The sequence below is a fragment of the Trematomus bernacchii genome, unplaced genomic scaffold, assembly GCF_902827165.1.
Source record: "Trematomus bernacchii unplaced genomic scaffold, fTreBer1.1, whole genome shotgun sequence".
Taxonomy (NCBI): domain Eukaryota; kingdom Metazoa; phylum Chordata; class Actinopteri; order Perciformes; family Nototheniidae; genus Trematomus; species Trematomus bernacchii.
The window spans coordinates 1,553,159-1,572,664 of record NW_022987611.1 but is presented as its reverse complement, the minus strand read 5'-3'; the positions used below and the strand labels follow the sequence as shown (position 1 = coordinate 1,572,664).

General features: G+C 45.2%; 1 protein-coding gene across 3 annotated transcripts in view; it reads right to left on the bottom strand.

The window, feature by feature from the left end:
- The window catches only part of LOC117483653 (NACHT, LRR and PYD domains-containing protein 3-like), a 44,389-nt gene extending 25,706 nt beyond the window's left edge, over positions 1–18,683 (bottom strand). The window contains exons 1-3 of one of the 3 annotated variants that reach the window (XM_034132036.1): positions 18,598–18,683; positions 1,681–1,907; positions 476–758 (exon numbers count right to left, since the gene is read on the bottom strand). In XM_034132036.1, coding sequence (XP_033987927.1) covers positions 476–758; positions 1,681–1,836 — 439 coding nt within the window. In that variant the 5' untranslated portion in view covers positions 1,837–1,907; positions 18,598–18,683. Of the gene's footprint in view, positions 1–475; positions 759–1,680; positions 1,908–16,743; positions 16,769–18,597 lie in introns of those variants that run through there. The other 2 variants (XM_034132038.1, XM_034132037.1) reach the window with 2 other exon arrangements.
- Positions 18,684–19,506: the final 823 nt, after the last annotated feature.

Below are 19,506 nucleotides of genomic sequence, written 5' to 3'. Positions count from 1 at the left end.
CTGAATTTCCCCTTTGGGATGAAATAAAGCGTCTTCTCCTTCTTAATAACATCGGCTGCTAATCATAATGACGTTGGATAGTGTCAGTGCGGTCGGACTCTCAAAGCACAGCAGTTTATTTTCCTAAGTCCTGATGAATCTTCCTATCATTAACCCCAAGATGTTTCACAGAGGTTAAAGAATTGTGGTTAGGAAGAGAAGAAAGGCGATATATTTTGGACAATTTTACCAAAACCCAAACTTCCTAATCCAGGAAAGGTAATTGTCTTCCTAAAATGCTGATCTATAAAGGTTTTACAACCCCTCACCTGGAACCAACAGGGTAACCCTGCCAAAAACTAGTGGCCCTGACCTCTCTGCTTTCAGGGGTACCTCAATCCCGACACCATGTGGAGGTGATGGTTCTCTGAGGGGTATATCAGGAGTGAAAAATAAAAAAAGTTATATTTTGGTAAACTCTTTTTTAAAGACCTACCTTCAGGGTCTGATGGGAATTTTGATAATTCCTCTTCTAGATCATTCCTCGGGATCATCTTCAAAACTTCTCTGGTCACTTTAATGGTGTGTATGCCGTAGTACGGAAGCATCAGATCCACTGTGTCCATCTGGTCTGCTGCTTTCTGTAGTCGACTCTTTGGGATTCCTGGGAATTTTAGGACCTTCTTCTCCAGGCACCACTTGAATTTTTTTAAGTCCTTTTCCTCCAAATCTTCTAAAGTTTGTAATAGGACTTCTCTAGGTGTCTCCATCTGTTCTCCCTGCAGAGCAAAGGTACCAAGAAAGAAAATCCTTATCTTACAGAACAATATGTTTTTGTATTGTATTTTTGTACTTTTGAAAACCATAACAGGCCTAAAAACGCATCTTTTTAGAATAGCCTTTAACTAGATTTTTAAAACCCCCACATTTTGCCATGTCACTGCTTTATTCTGTTGTCTTAATTGTTTTGATTGTTTTGTTTTACCCTTTTTACTCTGTAGCACTTTGAGTTTTGTTTACGCAAATGAAAAGTGCACTTATAAATAAAATTGACTATTATTATTATTATTAACAGGCCTTCAGGATCCAAAGAACATCTGCCATGTGACTTTGGATGGCTTCAATTCAGATGTCGAGTTAGTAAATGCCCTAATCGGTTCTAAACTTGTTTTAATACCTTAGACTTCAAGAAAGACATTCAGGAAGTCAATCCTAAACTTGAAGACAGTCAGCACAGTCAATTCTGTCTTTTTCTTTAATGTCTTGGTTTGGTAACCTGACTTTAAAGAGCAGAAACTGTCTCAGTCAGATCATAAAGTGATCTAGCAGACTGATTGGTGAGTCACAGCTAAACCTGGAGTCCCTGCTCATCAGACAGTTACAGAGGCTGTCTAACTCCATGTTTAATGAAGACTCCCACCCCTGCAACCTGAACTTCAGCTTCTTCCTTCGGGCCGGAGGTTAATCTTCCTAAAGATGTAGAACCAAGAGGTTTAAAAACAGCTTTGTCTGTGCTAGTGGTTTTCAATGTGTCTGTGTTGTTTGAAGCATGTGTCACGATGGATACCTTTTATTTTTTCTGCAAACCAAGTCTACCCACTGGTACAAAGAAATAACCTGGACCTGGACCTGAACTGGACAGATTGGATATTGTGACAGTGGGATACAGTTAGGGCTGATGGTAGAGAGAGACTCACACACCTGGTTCTGGTCTCCGGCAGTAAGCTGGTTACTGGACACAGGTTCAGGACCAGGTTCCGGTTCAGGACCAGGTTCAGGACCAGGTTCCGGTTCAGGACCAGGTTCAAGTTCAGGACCAGGTTCAGGACCAGGTTTCCAGTTCAGATCCAGGTCCATGTCCTTCTTCAGATCCCTGTCCAGGTCCAGGTCCAGGTCCAGGTCCAGCAGAATGTGTTGTTTGCTCTTGGCTGGAACACAACACACATAACTTTGAGTGAATAATGAGTGCTGAGCTTGACATAGACCAGAGTCAGCTAACGTCTGCCCTCTCTTCTTCCCTATCCAGGCCCCATGCTGCACTCTCACTTGAAGAGCATGTGCACCAGTATAATAACACCCTGCATGAGTGCCTAGACAGGCTGGCACCTGAAATAAGCCGAGTGGTGTCTTTCCATCGCTCTGCCCCATGGTACACTGACCAGCTCAGAGCGCAAAAATCAGAGGGTCGGAAGATTGAGCGCAGATATAGGAAAACTGGCCTAACTGTCCACCTGCTCTCTTTTAGAGATCACCAGAAGGCCTATTCCTCGGCATTGAGAGCAACCAGGTCAGCCTACTACTCCAATCTGATTGAGACAAATCGTAACAAACCCAAGCACCTATTCTCCACAATGCATCGGTTGCTCAAGCCTAGTGATCCCTCATCAACCACTCCTACAACTGATGACTGCAACCGCTTTATGGAACTTTAAAAAACAAAAATTGAAAACATCAGGCTTAACATCGCCAAAGCCTCCTCAAACCAACCTGTCTCTCCCCAACATCCTGTACTTGCTCCACCAAATGCACCAACCCTAAACTGCTTCACGGAGGTCTCGCAAGCTGAGCTTTCAAAAATCATCTCAGCAATGACCTCATCTAGCTGCACCAGTGACGTGCGGTGAGGTTCATGGCTGGTGAGGCACTGACTCACTGAGTCAGATTTACAAATATTATATTTTGACCTTAATCGAAATATTCGGTTATTTTCAAAAGCTTTTTTAGTCTGACGCTTCGATTAATTTTAAACAGACCGTTCAACAAAAGGATACCCAAAATCTAAATATTGGATTGTTCTTTCTTAGTAAGATCCCATTTTCATTACAAATGTGGTCTTACCTTGACTTGAAGATGAAGTCCATGCTATCCTTCTGGACAACAATCTCTATTACTTTTTTGTAAAAGTCCTCCTTATCTTCCTGTAGTTTCAAAACAAAAGTCTAGTTTGTTGTTTGCGTCTACCGTCTCTGCGTAGAATAACAGTAGCAACAAGAACCTGTGCGCTCACGTGCGCCCCCTTCAGTGCGGCAGAGGTTATGGCTGCCTCCCCTGGTACTTTTTTCATTGCCGTTGTATGATGAGACCAGCGGGCCTAAATATCATATATACGTGAAATAAGTTATTTAGAGACTATGGATGGCGAGGATAAATGTAATAAAGGGATCTACAAACATTACATTGGTGAGCTACAGTGAGATGGTAACAGGCATGCGCTTAGGGCCCGCTTTCCAGCCAGTTTCTCTGGGGTGACGCATTCTGAGGTGAGGCAGAGCTCATCTTACCCCACAGTAACTGGCTTGAGCGCGCTCACAAAATAAGTGCCCGCGCTAAATTAGTGCCCGTGCTCCAGCAAGTTACTGTGGGCTTACGAGAGGCAGAGCTCGTCCCTGCCTCACTTCTCATCGCTCCCGTAGCGGAGCTCGGCAAATTTGCTGATTTTGACTATAAAAAGCGATTGGAATCATACAGAAATCACACTTACAACACAGATCAGTGGATACATTTTATTATTATTACTATTTAGTTTTTCTTTAGTTGTTTTTTCCGTTACATCGGAGTATGACAGGTGAGGCTCTGCCTCCCCTGACTGCACGTCGCTGAGCTGCGCCCTTAATCCTATCCCCACCTCCCTACTGAAAGCCTGCTCTCCATCCATTATTCCAACTGCCACCATCATAATAAACAAATCCTTGTTGAGTGGTGAGGTCCCCCCCTCCCTCAAGCTGGCAGCCATCAGACCGGTCCTGTAGAAGCACAATCTGGATCCTGAGGTACTCACAAACTACTGCCCCATCTCAAACCTGCCTTTTCTAGCAAAAGTTCTGGAAAAAGTTGTTGCCCTTCAGCTTCACGAACATCTCCACACTCATGAGCTCTATGAAACCTTCCAGTCCGGTTTCAGACCAGCTCACAGCACTGAAACAGCTCTGGTGCGGGTTCTAAATGACCTGCTGATGGCGGCTGACTCTGGTTCCCCAAGCCTACTCATCTTGCTGGGCTTAAGTGCAGCATTTTACACTGTTGACCATCGCATCATTTTTTCATTTAATCGTTTATTTGGCAGGGACAATGCACAGTAATGAACACTTAAAACATTCAAATGTGTCAAGCGTAACAGTGCTAGATTTAGCTTTGAGCTAATTTCCATCCGCAGTCCCTCACTGCAAAAAGTGCAAAAGAGCAAGAGCAGCATACACAAGTATTTACCACATGGCAGTACAATACAGCAGCTACAACATATAAAGGCCCTGACACACCAGGCAGTCACCAGAGAACTCGCCGACACCGACAGTTCCATCGACGAGTTCTCCTGCGTCTTGGCTGTGTGTCGCACTGGAAATCACCGCAAAGACTTCAGCCGAGCACGTACGAACTGCGCATGCGTGAGTGGCAATAACTCTCCTTACCAGCAGGCGGCGGTAGTGTGTATTCGTCATTCAAAATAGGCAACAACCGGAAGACAGAGAAGAAGAACAGACTGATATAAACAAACAAATAGCGTGTGCGTTCCATTTTCACTCTCGTCCATCGAAAACATGTTTTAGAATATAAAAATACATGAATGATGAAATGAGCACATAAAGTGCAGACATACTATAAAATCACAGTTAATAGACCTGCATCTGATGATTGCAGTGTTCTGGCGGGTGTGTAGTTTATTGAGTCAGCAATGTAATGATGGCCACTTCTTGCTAAATTTACGATGAGATGAAAAACCGGACTTGACCAAACAAATCACGGAGCTCTCAGCAGAGGACAGCCGGGAACGCTCCCGCCGATATCAGAGATGTCCCTGCTATGTGTGGGAGGTAAGAGAGGACATTTAAGGGCTATGTTTGATGTCTTTAAGTATCACCTGCTGGTGTTTAGCTGCTGTCCTGTGCCTTAAATCGTTTGTTTACGTCCCTCACTTCCGTTTCGCTTCTCATTTGCTAGCTGAACAGCTGATCAGAGTGGTTTCTTGGCCCGATAGCTTGTGTCCGACACCCGGCCGATTCAACATGTTGAATCGGCCGGGTTTCGACCGTGAAAGGCCAAATAAGGCGTGTCACGGCCGAGGGTTCGGGACACACCAAATTGACTTTGGGCGACAAGGAACCCGTTGTCGCCAAACAACGCAAGACGGCCGATATCGGCCTGGTGTGTAGGGGCCTTAAAGTGCAGGAGAAGATAAAAGAGCTACCTAAAGGGCAAGAGGAGATACCCCTGTGTTAAAGTGCATTTAGCGGTGATTACACGTCTGTTTGTTTCTCAACCATTCTTTGAGTTGACCTTTAAAGCTATTGAGAGTGGGACAATCCCGTATCTCAGTTGGGAGGCTATTCCACAATGAGCTGCCTTTAACGGAGAGGACATTTTGTCCAAAAGTGGTCCGTCTGCGGTGGACTTCACAGTCTCCTCTGGTTTCTGACCTAGTGCAGCGTCCAGTGTGTTTTCTGTGGATGAATTCCCCTAAGGGAGGGGGGGGGGGGCAGTCCATGTAAACATTTATAAAAAAAACACATACTTTTAAAAAACTTTAAATGGTCAAAACTCAAGAAATGGTGTTTCTCAAGGATGGTACAGTGGTGGTATGAATGTGGCTTTCTGTCAAACACCTTGATAGCTCTCTTGTACAGCTGTTCTATGGGTTTCAGGTTTGTGGCACAAGCAAACGACCAGTTTGTAAAACAGTATTCAATGTGGGATAGAATCATACAGTGGAGGTATGACTTTGCAGCATTGACAGTTAAGAAAGGTCTGATTTGTTTAAAATGTTGCAAGTTGAATTTAACGGTATTGGATACTTTCTTAATATGTTTCTTAAAAGTCAAGTTCGAGTCCAGTATGACTCCAAGATACTTGAAGTGGGGGACTAGTTCTAATTCTGCTCTGTTTAAAAACACGTTGGATCCTTCGATTTTGACTGGTCGTTTACTGAACATCATGCATACTGTTTTTTTGCATTTAACTGTAAGCAAATGTTGTTCAGCCAGTGTTGAACCTTGTCCAATGCATTTGAGAGACAGGATGTGATTATTTCAGTATTTTTCCCCTGTACAAAGATGACCGCATCATCGGCATACATTTGCACATTCAACTCAGGACACACATTAGGCAAGTCATTAATGTACAGAGAAAACAGTAATGGTCCAAGAATGGAACCTTGTGGAACCCCAACAGGGTTCACAAGGTAGGGGGATTTGGTACCGTTGACCAAAACACACTGTTTTCTGTTCGATAAGTAAGACTTAACCCACTGTATTGAATCTGCCGAAACATTGAAATATGTCAGCTTTGTAAGGAGCACTTGGTGGTCAACAGTGTCAAAATCCTTCCTGAGATCAAGGAAGACAGCACCTACATATGGGCTCGTGTCCAACATAGATTTAACCTTTTCCACAAAGACACAGTTAGCTGTCTCAGTGGAGTGGTGAGCACGAAAACCAAACTGCATTGGGTGGAGTGGAGCGAAACCTTTATCTAAATGTTTGATTAGTTTTGACACCCATTTCTCAGCTACCTTAGAGACACAGGGGAGGATGCTGATTGGTCTGTAGTTGGACATCATTGCCTTATCCCCAGATTTAAAAATCGGTGTCACCGTGGCCACCTTCCAGGATGATGGAACTTCCCTCGTGCTGATAGATTGATTTACTCGCATACTAATTGGTTTTATTAGACCGTCAATATTTGTCTTTATAAAGTTGGTGTCTAAATCATCTGCATCCCTAGCCTTAAAACCTTTTAACCCTTTTAATATTTGTTACCTCCACCTCTGTGATTTCCTCCAGGTCAAAAACGGGGTGTGTATCCACAGTCGGGCTATGGGAGACCTCAGATGGCGGGAAGAGCTTTGTGATGTCCAGAGCACTATTTTTCAAGCTCTGCTTTAATAGTTGGTCTCTGGATTTCCTTAAATTCCTGCACTGTAGATTTGGGAAGATGATGTTCCTTCCTGTCCCTAAGGCACCCTTTCATTGAGAAGGAAGACATTAATTTAACGACTTTTAATGGTGTTATTAGGGACTTTTCTAGTGTTTGGAGACTCACATATTGTTCAGCAGTTAACGAGCCGCGGGTGCTGCCGTGAGCCCCTCTGCCCTCCCATAGTACTCACAGGCGCTCAGACTCACAGGGTGTTTCTCAATCGCGAGTAAAGCTGCTTCAGAGCCACTATTTCAAGCATACTACGTCATTGAGTGCCGCCGAAGTACTGTTCCGTTTGGAGAAATATCGAGTGTGCACATGAGTAGACTTCGCGGTCTTAAAATCCCCACAATGCTTTGCGCACGGACCAATTTCCCCAAATCTGTGGCGGAAGATGTAAGGCGGGCCTCTCATATGACGCACAGTTGCTAGCGTGTTCCTCTCTTTGTTTTCCGAATGTCAGGAAGTATTCTTGACTCGCTTCTGAAGCAAGATGCTCGGCAGACATGTGCTACCAAGCAAGCGTACTCGCGATTGAGAAACACCCACAGTTGCCTCCCGCAGCAGCTCAGCTGCAGTCAGAGCAGAGAGGAGACAACGGGTGTTTCTCAATCGCGAGTACACTTGCTTGGTAGCAAGAATACTTCCTGCCATTCGGAAAACGAAGAGTGGAACAGGCTAGCAAGTGTGCAGGTGTGCGTCATATGAGAGGCCCCGCCTCTTACATCTTCCGCCACAGATTTGGGGAAATTGGTCCGTGCGCAAAGCATTGTGGGGATTTTAAGACCGCGGAGTCTACTCATGTGCAGCCTCGATATTTTCTCCAAACGGAGTACGCTGGGCTCGGTAGATTTCCAAGTATGCTGGAGATTGGAACAGTACTTCGGCGGCACTCGATGACGTAGTATGCTTGAAATAGTGGCTCTGAAGCAGCTTTACTCGCGATTGAGAAACACCCAGCCACACTCTCCCGCGTCGAGACTGCAAATGAATTGCGCATGAGCGGGATTTAAATGTAAAATGTAAATGTTTCTTCACTGTCACACTATAATAAATAACTGCCTTTGCTTTGCTTTGACTCACACAGCCTCAGTCACTTAATCACCTCGTCCACTGTGTGTGTGCCTCTGTGACAAGCTAAACATCCACGTAGGTCATCATGTCACAGTCTAAACTGTATTCACAAAAGTACAGAAAGGAGTGGGAATCAAACCCTGAGTTTAAAGGATGGTTGAAGCCATTTATTGTTGATGACACACGGGCATACTATACTGCCTTTATTGTAAGGGAGATTTCTACTAAAAACTACTAAAACTATTTCTACTTTCTACTTTTTCTAATAGAGACATTTCTGATCTACTGTCGTCTGGATTTACTCTGGTGGTTTCAAGTTTTGATCCTTGAAGGGGGTGGAAAGTTTTTTTACCGCCATTACATGATATGCAAATTAGGCGATGACGTCATTTAGGGACTTCTGGCGACTTTTCGGACAGCCAATAGCTACTTTCCTTACTATGGAGTTGGCAACACTGGGAGAATACTTTTGCTGTAGTACATCTCTACATCGATACAACATTACGTGTTGATAGAAATCAACACGTAATGAAATAAGACCCTACGGTTTGATGATGATAGGTGTGTGGGCTGCCTTTCATTTGACACAGAGAACAATGGGGGGCTATCCACCCTTATCCACAATGTAAAGTAATTCACACAGCTCTTCCCTCTTCTCTTTGTGAGGAGCAGCAGGTTCAGCTTTCAGAACAAAGTAAACACAACACAAAAATGGCATTCATTTTTGTAAATATGTTGTGTAGTAATAGATTTATTTATTTTTCTTCTCAAGAGAGTACCAGAATGTGTATTTTATGTTAGTATTTCAAAAAATCTCCTCTGGGAAAATCCCCCCAGACCCCCCTGCAGGGGTTGGGTTTCAGCATGTCACTCTTTCACCTGTGGGGAAATTGCAGGATTGGCTCCAGGTCGCCCTTTTATTTACTACAAGACAAATGTGCCTTTTATTTCATACAGTTCAATTTGGATTGAGACAGGGAAATAATCTAAACCTCACGCGTGGCGTTTCACTGTCGGGGGGAGCGTGTATGTAATTACATTGCAAATACTGACTTGAGCCCCACCACTGTATGGGTTAGCCCTACCATAGATTGCCCAACAAAAATACTCTGGAGCCGCAACTGCTAAATACACACACACTAATTAATCAACAAGACACAGGTGAGGGTGGAGCAATTAGACACAGGTGAGGGGGGAGGAATTAGACACAGGTGGGGGGGGGGGGGGGGGGAATTAGACACAGGTGAGGGGGGAGGAATTAGACACAGGTGGGGGGGGGAGGAATTAGACACAGGTGAGGGGGGAGGAATTAGACACAGGTGGGGGGGGGAGGAATTAGACACAGGTGAGGGGGGAGGAATTAGACACAGGTGGGGGGGGGGGGGGGGAATTAGACACAGGTGAGGGGGGAGGAATTAGACACAGGGGGGGGGGGGAGGAATTAGACACAGGTGATGGGGGGAGGAATTAGACACAGGTGGGGGGGGGAGGAATTAGACACAGGTGAGGGGGGAGGAATTAGACACAGGTGAGGGGGGAGGAAATTAGACACAGGTGGGGGGGGAGGGAGACAACACAGGGCACCAGGTGCACACAATCAACGCAAAGGGGAACACTTTTCAACAACAATGAAGCTAAACAACCCGTAACGGAGGCCGAGATCTATGGGCCCAGAGATCACCTCTGTGACATAGTGTGATTTCCACACCAACACAATCAAACTCAATATTAGCTGGGAGTGCAATCTCCCTACAAGTAAAGGTATTCCTCACATAAAGCAACACACCCCCTCCTTTTTCCCTTCAGTCTGTCCTTCCTAAACACATTATATCCTGACATAGATACAATAGAAGATGGTGACGACTATTTTAGCCAAGATTCAGATATTCCCAAACAGTCAATATTAGACTCAAGGAGGAGATGTTCTAGTTGTTCATGTTTATTGCAGATGCTGCGGAAATGTAAATGTCCACTGAATAGTCCCTTCGGCTTGCACCGAGGATCGCACACTATTTTTGCTTGATTCACTGTTTGAAACATTTTTGTGCAACGGTGTTTTTTAAATACAGGATTTCTAGGCTTTACCTCGGTGCCGTTGTTGATAGTGGAGCAGTCAAAGCTAGCTGGTGGTTTATGGATCTCTGCCGCTAGGCTGCTAGCCATCGGCGCGGTCCTGCAGTCCTTCGATGCTGTGGATGTTGGTCCTGCTGCTAGGCCAGTAGCCGTCAGCGCGAGACCACAAAGATCCGCCGGCAGAGCTAGCTGTTCATCTAGCCGGCCTCTTCTGAAGCCAGTCCGGTGGTGTCCGGTGGTGTCCGGTGATGTCCGGTGGTGTCCGGTAGTGTCCGGTGGTGTCCGGTGGTGCGAGAATCTCAGCTGCTAGGCCGCTAGCCCTCGGTGCGGATCCGTAGTTCTCCGATGGTGTGGAAGCTATCCGTCCTCCTCTGAAGCCAGAGCCGGCGCGGTGTGTGGATCTCAGCTGCTCGGCCACCAGCCCTCGGCGTGGACCTGTAGTCCTCCGGTGGTGTGGGTAGAGGTCCTGCTGCTAGGCCGGCAGCCGTCGGCGCGAGACCGCAGAGACCTGCCGGTGGTGCTAGCTGCTCAGCTAGCCAGCCTCTTCAGAAGCCTACTGATGGCGTGTGGAGCTCAGCGGCTGGGCCGCCAGCCATCAGGTTGATGGAAATGACGCCGGGACCCGGACACGGGTGGATATCTCCCGAGAGCAAGAGACACAGCAGAGCCAATAGCCCAATATTCTCCTCTTTTCGTTTTTAAACACTTTTTTTGTTTGAGGGAGTCTGCCAGGAGTGCCAGATGAATGAACTGTAGATAATATGCCGACTATGGCCGAAGTGCTTGATATTCAACGATGCTGCTGGTGCTGATAATGATGTATCCTCAAACATGTTGTTTTACCATGGAGGCAAGATGAGTGGTGTAGCTACACAGAGGTTTGAGATTTAGGACAATCATGCAGAGATAGATTGCTGCCACTGCGCCAGAAACTGCCTGCCGCCATCTTGGGAAATGGGCGCATCATGTGTCGGCGGCGACTCCAGGAGGTGGGAATCGCTGGCAAGGCTCTGGACTTTTTCCACTCGTACCTCACCGGAAGACAGGATATGTCCGTCTTGGGAAAAGCACCTCCAACACACACTATGTCACCTCTGGTGTACCCCAAGGGTCAGTCCTTGGGCCACTGCTCTTTTTAATTTACATGTTGCCCCTGGGACAAATACTGAGGAGCCATAACATCAGCTTCCACACATATGCCGAGACACAACAGATTTATTTCCAAACTTCCCCCGGATAAACATCTGGCACTTTCAAATGTCTCAAGATGCCTGGAACACATACACACTGGATGGCAAACAACTCCTCCAACTGAATAGCAGCAAATCAGAGGCCATTCTGATTGAAACACCACATCAAAACACACAAAAACTGATATCCCTCATATCAGCATCAAGATGGCCACTCCATTCCCTCTCCCCACTTGTAACGAGCCTAGGTGTGAAACTGGACTCATCCCTTTCATTCCAAGCACACATTCAGACCCCATTTACACAGGAACGAAACGGGTTGTATCCGCATAGTTTCTCTTGCGTATAGCCCTTTCATCTACACGAGGCCGTAACAAAACGATAGAAACGGACCCCGCAAACGATAACGGGTCCCAGGGTGGATAGATCTGCAACCGGAAACGCTCTGGGGGGTCAAACGGCTCCGTGTAATCGCCTCGATACGATCATTTCTCGATAGATGAAGCCATAGCCCCGCCTCTCCCCCACCTCTGCTGCTCACTGCTGTAGCATGGTCAGTAGCAGTAGCACTAGCAGTAGCTACTGTCAGTAGCTACTGCTAGTGCTAACTGCTACTGACGCATGCTACAGATGTTAGTACAACATCTACAGCTCTCTACCACAACCATCAGCAACAAGTGGACATGGAGAAATTATATGAACTACATGTTGCTAAATCCACTGCGGGGCATAAAACAGAAGGGGCAAACCATGGACAACCATGCTCCGGGGTCTTCTTCGTCGCTGCTTTTGGTGTATTTTGGCGGCAGACAGCGCCACTTACAGGCCTGGCATATGTACTACAGCGTTTCCAGCGGTGTCGTGTGAACAGACCCATAGCCGCGGGAAGTAGGGGTTGCTGGAGGTGCTGCAGCCACCCCCCTGTTGGCGAATGGTGTACTTTTTTTGCGGGTTACTATTCTGTTCATGTTTACTGCTTGTTGACATCTCTCCACACTTTTGGCCGCACCCCCCTATGTAAAAATGACTTCCCGCGGCTATGCCATAGACCAGGGGTTTTCAAAGTCTGGGAAGGTGAGCCTCCCCTCAGAGAACTGAGAACAGCCGCGCCCCCCCTCCCAATTATTATTGCTATCATTATTATTATTATTATTGTTGTTGTTGCTATAATGCAGGGGTATTCAATTGCATTTCAAAGAGGTCCAATAAGAGCAAATGTCATTAAATGCTCTGTTTTCGCTGTCTACCTTTCTCTTTTTTGAGCACGCCATTTGAAGTTACTCCAACTGTTCTCTCTTCTTGTCTCGTCTCTGTGTTGTTTGAATCTATCGTGCTGACTTCACTGACTGCCACCGATTTGATTGGCTGAGTAGCATCACCTCCTAAAAACATTAAAAAATAACTTTTTAAACCTTTTTATCTTTATGTTTTAAATATGTGTTTTAAACATTTTTTACAATTTTCACACTCGTGGATGAATCCTTATATGCTCCCGGCAACACACTGAACATCAACTTTGCCCTCCTTATTACACTCACCCCTACTTTAGTGCTGGGAACAATGAGTCTGCGTCTTTGATGCGCACATGCGGGTGATGCGGGGATCAGAGTCTGCGGGGATCAGAGAGTCCTGCGGGGATCAGAGTCCTGCATTGGGTCGGTACCCGACGGGTGACCCGCAAAAAAAAGAAGTGATTCGCGAGTGGGAAGTTTCCTCAGACCTCTCCCCGCGGGACCGCGCATAATCAATAACCTCTGCACCGCATCAATCTGCTGCTGAGCGCGCCACATTCGAAATGGCTGAGGTGAAGCTCTAAGCGGAGAATACAGCATTGTAAATACTCTTCCCTCTAAGAGGCGAAATCCAACGTCTGGGAGGCTTTTGGTGTCATGGAAAAATAACCAACATCCCACGCTTTTTTGAGCCAAATACGCAACTGCGTGTGTTAATAATTGCATGTTTTCAGTGCTCCTAGGATATGCGGGTTCGGGTCGGTTTTGCGGATCTTGTGCCGACAGGGTCGGGTCGGTTTGCGGAACTAATTGGCAATATGTGCGGGTGGCGGGGGCGGGTTCGGTTATTGCACGTTGCAGGTGCGGGGCGTGAGCGGGTCTTTGAAAATCAGACCCGTGCAGGACTCTGGCGGGGATGCAAGTGTAGACAGGAATAAACGCAGATCAGCCTCTGGCTGCAGCCCTGACCGGTACTTGCTTTTGATCAAAGTCCAATGCGGAAAACCCGCACTCACACCGGGAGGTGGAGGTGAAGGGTATGAGCACTTTACAACCTTTTTGGCGGAGGTGGGGGAACTCGGTCTCCACAGACAGCCAAAAAGTGTGCAAGTGACACTTTACTCATCTTGTTCTCGTTACTTTTTTTTCTCATGCTTGCCGCCTCCCCCTGAAGCTCTCTGGCGCCCCCCCAGGGAGGCGCGCCTCACACTTTGAAAAACCGCTGCCATAGACTGTATATATAAACAGACACGTTAAATGAATCGATCAGGCGTCGTGAACGGAATACTTTTTTGAAAATGCATACGTGTGTAAACGCAAACGTTCCCGTGTAAAGGCACCCAAAGACGGTCGGCCAAGCCTCATACTACCACCTGAGGAACATCTCCAAAATGCGACACTCCCTCACCAAACCGGATGCAGAAAAAACTGCTCCATGCATTCATCACCTCCCGCATTGACTACTGCAATTCTCTGCTTACAGGCATTCCAGCAAAAAACACTCAGAGACTACAATATGTACAAAAACTGTGGCCGCCCAGATACTCAGAAAAAACACGCAAATCAGAGCACATCACCCCCATCCTTCACTCACTCCACTGGCTCCCTGTAACCCACCGGATCAACTACAAAGTCCTCATAATGGTCTTCAACGCCATCAACCACACTGGCCCCACCTACCTACAGGAACTGCTAACCAGAAAACATTCCCATACCTCACGCCAGTGGCGGCGCCAGGGTATTTTTGTTGGGGTAATCTATGGTAGGGCTAACCCATACAGTGGTGGTGCTCAAGTCAGTATTTGCAATTTAATTACATACACGCTATATCGCACCCCTTGAAACAGTGAAATGCCACACGTGAGGTTTAGATTATTTCCCTTTCTCAATCAAAATGGAACTGTATGAAATAAAACGGCACATTTGTCTTATAGTAAATAAAAAGGGATCACTGTGAACGGACGTATGATATGAATGGCGGTTCCGATTGATCTCAATCAGTAATGCATGACGCAGACCCAACGTTTCGTTGCTCTGATTGGCTGTAGGTCTATTCAAATTGCATTCGGAGGCATTTTGATCTGACCGCGGCCGCGCTGATATTATAACGCCAGAGAATTTCCACACCTTTAGTGTATAAAACTCCCCCACTACTTAGACTATTCCTTGCACCCCTCTTCTATAAGCCCGAATGGTCTCAACCATATTGCATCAGTAACGTGCACTTGTTGTTACAGCAGGATCAGTTTGTGTGTTGTGGACACGACCCGTATTTTCGCAATCCGTGTTCTCAACATTTTGCATTTAGCTTATTATTTAATTGAATTTGCTTACTTTAACATCACTTTTCATGGTGGGGCTAAGGTGGGGCTAAGCCATTTCTTGGTATGGCTGTAGCCTACCCCAGCCATACCCTGGCGCCGCCACTGCCTCACGCATACTCAGGTCAGACAGCTCCAATCTCCTGGCTGTTCCGTGGACAAAACTGGTCACCATGGGAAACCGTGCTTTCTCCTCCCTGGGTCCACGTCTGTGGAATCAGCTTCCAGAGAACATACGGACCTCGGCATCACTCTCAGTTTTTAGGAAATGCCTCAAGACCCACCTGTTCCACACCGCATTTTACTGACCGTCCTTTATTTTAATTTATTTATTTAATTTTTTTAACCTTTATGCTCTTAACCTTTGATTTGTATTTGTTATATTACCATATTTTATTCAATATGCTCCTTTAGATATCTTTTTATTTTATTATTTTCTCCTTATAGCTTTGTGAAGCACCTTGAGATGACGTTCTCTTTAAAGTGTGCTATATAAATCAAATGTATTGAGCTGTGACATGGAGAAGAGTGATGGACAGCTGGAGATCTCACCTATGAGCTTTGGTCTGGCTGTTATGTTCCCCAGAGCTTTTAGAGGGGGGGGGCTTCCTCCTCTCTGTCCTCACACTGATCCATAGCAGAGCCCCCACCTTCACACAAACACAACAACATGCTCATTCATTACCACAAGCTTTACATCACAGGTAGTGCTCCTCCTCTCAGATATTCAGGAACCTTGTTGGAGCCTCAACAGGACCGGACCAGCCCAGAATGTTCCCCACAGCCCCAGAACCACACAGAAACTCAGTGTGTTGACCCCTAAATATGTGTTAGTGTGTCACAGTGTATCACAGCACACACAAACAGTCACTTCAATGTACATCCACAGGTAATGTACAGCCCAGCCCCCACAAGATATCCCACACAACTGAACTGCTGCTCACCAACCATTCAACACAACTTCTTTGTTAGGTTTAGAAAAAATATAATTGTTTGGCTTAAAATATGTACGTTAATTACATGAAAGCAGTTACGGACTTTAATTAAAATGAGGTCTTTTGTGAACTGATAAGAAATGTGTTTTTGATATATCATTGAAAATATGAAAAATAAGTTCCCTCATAACTAAGTTACAATGCAGTTCAAATCTATGGGAAGAATTTTTTTATTTTTTTGAAATCTCCCATTTACTTTTCATGCAAATGTTTTGTATAGCCCAACATATATATCAAAACATGTACTGTTATATATTTTTTCGAATTTGGGCGATCTAGTCCCAGATGTATAATCTAAAATAAAATAAAAAGATTTGACATTTTCAAGGCTCTTCAGTGAAACCAGGTCAGTGTTGGAAGACGGGCCCTTCACACTCCTTCCCTTATTCAGACTATTAAGAGTTAGACAGAAAAACAGTCACGACTTGTTAGAGCGGGTTCTAACTTGCCCTGCATTTTTATCTGATGACGAGAACTCAGAGAACAATCAGACTGTAACTCATTCTACCTGAAACACTGACAACAGTACATGGAGATCTTTCTCAACTCATTCTACTTTCACTCAGAGAGAAACCCTACACAATATTTCAGACAGATTTTCAAACAGACCCTGGATATGTTTGAGTTATCTTAACTAACCCTAACAAACGAGATCTCGCTAAGTGGTCCTACGACGCTGGTTATCAACTCAGTAAATCAACCAGGGTTTCACAAACATGGACAAGCGTACTGACAGCGCAGTGTCATACTTCATGATTGAATAGTAAACTATCATGTTAGACACATATGAAGACGTTCAACTTTTAACATCCATGACTTAACACTTTATCCAGGATAAAAGCCACATAGTTGCATGTGCAAGGTCAATACAGAACAGCTGGTAAAAAACTACCAAGTGTTTGAATGCGTTCATTAACAGTTTTATGATACACTGCCTGTCTACTCACAGACTCTCTTCAGGTCTACTCACAGACTCTCTTCAGGTGAGGAGGAAACTCTGCTCTCTCATCTCTTCTTCAGTCCTGAGTCTGCCTGCATCTGATCTGAGGACGCGCAAATACAGGTTTCTGACATTGTAATCAAGGTGACAGCATCAAGTGTTGAAATTCGTAAAGCAACATTTCACTCTCTTAACACTTTACTTGTGTAATATCTAGGGACGGGTATCGTTAAGGTTTTCTACGGTACTACTAGTCTTATCGATACTGCTTATCGATCCGGTGCTTTCACGGTATTCTTGTATTTACTTTTTGTTATTTTTTAAAGGGAAAAACTAACAAATTGTTAACCGAATTAATTGCTTTATTTAAATGTGAAATAAATGAAATACATATAATTATGTTAAAATATTGTACTGTACTTGAGTAAAATGTTGAGGTACTTGTACTTTACTGGAGTATTTCAATGTTTTGCTACTGTGTACTTCTACTCCACTACATGTATTTAATACCTCTAGTTACTTTACAGATGTGGATGAATGATGTGAAATATAATCAAGTGTTAAATCAGACTTTAGTTCCACCTGGAGTAAATTCACAAGCTACCCTGCAGTATACAAAGTCATTCAAACTAGCTGCACCTTTACCAGCTTTGAGAACACTTTCATGATCAATCATTATAAAACATATCATATATATTATTCTGAAATGGAACAATCTGCACAATGACTACTTTTACTGTCGCTACTTTAAATATATTTTGATGATCATACTTTGGCTTGAGGAACTCTTCCTACACTATGGTATTTGTTTACTTAGCTACAAGATCTGAGTACTTCTCCCACCTCTGCACACCTGATGTGATAACGTTACTCGTAATTGGGGCAACAGAGCTACGAGTTAAGGAAGTCGAAAATTGTGCATTTCTCCGACTGAATATGACGCCTTTTGGCCGGCTGTTTGGACAGACTACTCTACTCGTGTCAACGCACTAACGCAAAAACATGGCAAACGAGCTTTGTCCACATCGAGCCTTGTAGAGTGTCTCTATACTCTCTGAACGCTCTCCCCGGCAGATCTCTGTGTCCGCTGCAGCGTGTCTGTTAGGCCCCGCCCCCTGCACACAGAGAGACAGTGAGGCCCCGCCCCCCGCACACAGAGAGAGAGAGAGGCCCCGCCCCCCGCACACAGAGAGACACAGGGAGATCGTTCTTCTGGAGTGAAGAGAGCGGAAATAATGATATTGCAAGTTAGAAATGTAAGATGCATTTTGACAGACAAGACGGGCAATTGGGGGAAAATATGCTGCATTTTGAATGTCCGATAGTCCACCATTAACACCTTAGTCCCATCTCGTCTCGTCAACGAAAACTAAATATACATTTCGTCAAATTTTCGTTATCAAGAATCTATTTTTAGCTCGTCATCGTCTTGTCTTAGTCGTGTAAAAAAGGTCGTTGACGAACATTTTTCGTCATAGTTTTCGTTGACGAAATTAACACTGCGTCAGAGTCACGTGGAAACCGGCCTTACAGGATGTAGCTGTCAGCCTGCCAGACTCTCACTCACCTGCGTAGAGTATTAAGAGTTAGACAGAAAAACAGTCACGAGTTGTTAGAGCAGGTTCTGACACACCCTGCATTTTTCTCTGATGAAGAGAACTCAGATAACAATCAGACTGCAATTCATTCTACCTGAAACACTGACAACAGTACATGGAGATCTTTCGAAACTCATTCTGCTTTCACTCAGAGAGAAACCCTACACAATATTTCAGACAGATGTTTAGAATCAGCATCAAGAAACATGTGTCCTGTCCAGGTAAACATTGACTCTGTCCAGGTAAACAGTGACTCAGAAACAGATTCCTGTGGGAGGATTCTCACCTGCTGAACGCTCTTCAGGTCCACTCACAGACTCTCTTCAGGTCCACTCACAGACTCTCTTCAGGTCCACTCACAGAAACACTGCTCATCTCTTCCTCTTCAGTCCTGAGTCTGTCTGCATTTCCGTTATCTTTGCTTTTTACGCAACAGTTTAAACACCAACTGTCGCAAGGATGACTTCTGTGAAAGAGGAACTCTGTACTTCCCCTATTAGCTGCAGAGGAAATGAGGGGGGGGGGGGGTTTGAAGTGCCTCAGTAGTTTTCCACTCAGGGGTCACCTGCAGACAAAGAGAAACTTATATTATGAGAGAGTGATATCTGTCTTTGTCTTTAGCACATACTACTATTTATTATTGGGGCCCCAATGGCATTGACCGGTTCACGCAGTCTTCAAAGTAACCAAGCAACCTAAATTAATTTGTAATTTGTCTGTCCAATGACCTTGCTCCCTTTCATGCAGGGCCGGTCCTTAGCATTGGCGTTATAGATGTTCGCCTAGGGCGCCAGATCTGGGGGGCTCTGCGCTGGTAGCTCTGGGAGGGGGGAAAACATTTTTGACCGTTGGCGCTCATCCTAATTTTCGGCCTAGATGTAACAATATTCATAATTAAAGGGGACCTATCATGCAAAATGCACTTTTGTACGTCTTTTATACATGAATATGTGTCCCCGGTGTTCCAGGGAACTCACCAAGTGTCACAAAACACAACCCTCTCTATTTTCCTCCATACCCAAATCTCTAAAAAAGGGGCTGCAACGGATCTGATACAGACTGATCCAGATTAGAACACTTCTATGTCGTCACAGAAGTGGCGCTACGGCTATTGGGCCAACTCTCCACCTATCAGGGGAATGTGGGGTTGGGCCACGGCCGGCCATTGCCGCTCGAAAGCGCTGGAGACGCTGTA